This window comes from Rhagoletis zephyria, unplaced genomic scaffold, assembly GCF_001687245.7.
Source record: "Rhagoletis zephyria isolate East Lansing unplaced genomic scaffold, Rhagoletis_zephyria_1.1 Rzeph_scaffold_12109, whole genome shotgun sequence".
Lineage (NCBI taxonomy): Eukaryota > Metazoa > Arthropoda > Insecta > Diptera > Tephritidae > Rhagoletis > Rhagoletis zephyria.
The window spans coordinates 6,897-9,605 of record NW_016169183.1 but is presented as its reverse complement, the minus strand read 5'-3'; the positions used below and the strand labels follow the sequence as shown (position 1 = coordinate 9,605).

The window sequence follows — 2,709 nt, the reverse complement described above, 5'->3', positions numbered from 1 at the left end:
ATAAACTTCAACACTTAACAAAAGTCTAATCAACAAAATAACTGTGTTCGTATGGAATAGTAACTTATGTCGAAAGGCTGGATTTAGTATAATGCAGCATACCATTGCGATTGACTCACTGACGCAGAGTCGTTGAAGAACTTTTGGCAAATAAACGTGCAGGAAATAGTTCCGATACTAGCAAGGCATTTTTATTAAGTCTCATCAAAAAATTCCTTGTAGTTTAAAGAATAAGGGGAATGCCACATTATACTAAGGCAGCTTTCCGACATAAGCTAATATTCCATACGAGCACAGGTAAAGTTCTGAAATAAAAACACTAGAGGTTTTTGTAACAGCATACAAATTCGCCAGTTTTCATAGAAATGGGGTGATTTCCAAAAGAAGTCTACCGAGGTTTAGAAAAAGACTGATGCCTTGTATTTTGATGTTTTGGAATGCACCAATGGAGCGAGTCCTTGTCTATATATAGATCTGGGTCGTTCGGGTTAGATAGACCCAACTGTCATGGGAACGATGTTGTTGTTTAAGCGGCTACTAAATCTCGCTCGGTTCGGTTCATCCATCAACGTTGTCGTCTTTTTCAGCTAAGGGGAGCACCAGAGGTGCCGTGAGTTATGTGAACGAAGATTTGGCTTGATGCATTTCTGTTACACAACCATTATTAAACTTAATAATGAATGGTGTAAACAGTTCTTAACTAATCATTCTTAATGTAGTATGTGAAAGTGGAACAATGTAAACGCCCATTTATACAATATATGAATTTCCTTCAACAAACTATACATAAGATTTTTAAGCAGTCATAAAATACAAGCAAGACTTGATGTTCCAAACTTTATTGAACTATCACACGATTAGAAAAGGCCATTCACTTAACTTCCTTAACTTGTAAGCCCGGTGGCAATGATTGCTTGATTTTCTCGGCCTTCTCTTTGTCCTGCACCACTAAAGTGTACAAAAATCGCGAACAGCGAATCTTGAATTTGGTATTAGTAGGATTTTTCTTGATTTTCACGGCACGCGCATCGGCGCGACGAGCCTTATTCAGGAAATCTTTCACCTCTTTTATTTCACGCGGCATCTGTCACAAATAAATAAATTTAATGTTTTCTAAGACAAGATTAAAATATTTCAATAAATAACACTTACTTTGCACGGCTATTGCCAAATTCAACAAAATATATTTTGCAACAGGAGAAAACCAACCAATGTTGTCGTTTTCCACGTTTCGAAAGAAAGAGGAGGACGGCCATTTTTCGAAAAGTCGATGAACACAACTTCCGGATGTCACAATTAGAACTGCAAATATATCGATGTCAGTATCGATATATCGAGTAATTGGTTTTTTTTTGCTGACATCGACTTTTTTTTCGATATCGAGTATGACAANGATGTCACAATTAGAACTGCAAATATATCGATGTCAGTATCGATATATCGGGTAATTGGTTTTTTTTTGCTGACATCGACTTTTTTTTCGATATCGAGTATCACAAAGCCATTTTCTCATTACTTATTTTTGCGCCAAACAACATCAGTGACTGATTTAATAGACTAAAAATCTGCATACCAAATTTCTTATTAAAAAGTTCGCAATTTTTGAGAAACTTTTTTGATTTTTTTCTAATTTTTGCAAAAATTTTACAATTTAGGTTTATATGGCTTTTGTTACAGATTGAGCTAATGAGAATGAAAAAAATATAGAATGAAGAACATTGCGAATACTGTAATAATATCACTGTGTGATTTTGAGTGTGGGTCACTGTTCATACATAAGCTTAGTATCCAGCTCTTAAGAAAACGGTCAAGAAAAAATTGCCATTATTTCGCGTGTGTGTCCAAGGAATTTTGACATTTTTGATAACGCACAGCCTGTTGCCTCACTCTTTCCTCAAGAAATAATGGAACGGGCATATATTTCTGTTGCAAACCTGGGTTGCCTTGTGCTCTTTTTTCACAAAAAACTTTAGAAAACCGTAGTAGAAAGCGTACTAAATTTCTGAAGAACTGCGTACTGCCTTAAGGAAATTTGACTCAAGAAAATTTCTTAGCCATTTCTTGTACGTCATTTTATATGGAGTTTTTGCTTTTCTTAAGAGCTGGATACTAAGCTTTACATATGTACCAGGGATTGGCATTGGTTGAACGTCAACTGCGTCATACTCAATCAATACTGCTGCTTTCTATGACTGAGCAGCGGCGTTGGCTTAGTAGTATCGATACCTAAACGAAATTAGAGGATGACTGAACACGAGCGCATTGCGTGCTGTCTTGCAAATACAGCCACCACAAGTGAACGATGCTTATAACTGCTCATACTGATATTGACTTCGGCAAATCTGTACTCTGAATGATCGTGCACGAAACCAGCAAACGTGGCAGTTGAACGGCTCCGAAAACATGAGAGTCATCATTTGTTGCAGAAGTCGTTTGACTTGTTGCTGAAAATCATCTGACTTGTTGCTGAAAGCCATTTGACTTGTTGCTGAAAATCATCTGACTTGTTGCTGAAATGACGACGAATGTGGTAAAGGGTAATTTATCGTCTCGTATGCATGTATGTATGTATTTATAGCGCGTCTTCCATTCAATTGCATTGCTCCCTGCTGGCTAGTTGTGAGGAATGTGCATACGTACGTATGTATGTATGTACATATCAATGCTTCATTTCAAACAAGTAAGTGTCTTTGAATGTTTTTGAACTAC

General features: G+C 36.7%; 1 protein-coding gene across 1 annotated transcript; it reads right to left on the bottom strand.

Annotated features, from left to right (window-relative positions):
- Nucleotides 1-822: 822 nt before the first annotated feature.
- On the bottom strand, nucleotides 823-1,288 carry RpL38 (ribosomal protein L38). Its single transcript, XM_017633718.1, has 2 exons — nucleotides 1,153-1,288; nucleotides 823-1,084 (listed from the first exon to the last, which is right to left on the bottom strand). The coding sequence occupies exon 2, from the start codon at nucleotides 1,082-1,084 to the stop codon at nucleotides 872-874; it is 213 nt and encodes a 70-aa protein (XP_017489207.1). The 5' UTR covers nucleotides 1,153-1,288; the 3' UTR covers nucleotides 823-871.
- Nucleotides 1,289-2,709: the final 1,421 nt, after the last annotated feature.

Excerpts from the sequence above, each read along its gene's own strand:
- RpL38 (XM_017633718.1), bottom strand. The coding sequence starts at position 1,084 with ATGCCGCGTGAAATAAAAGAGGTGAAAGATTTCCTGAATAAGGCTCGT.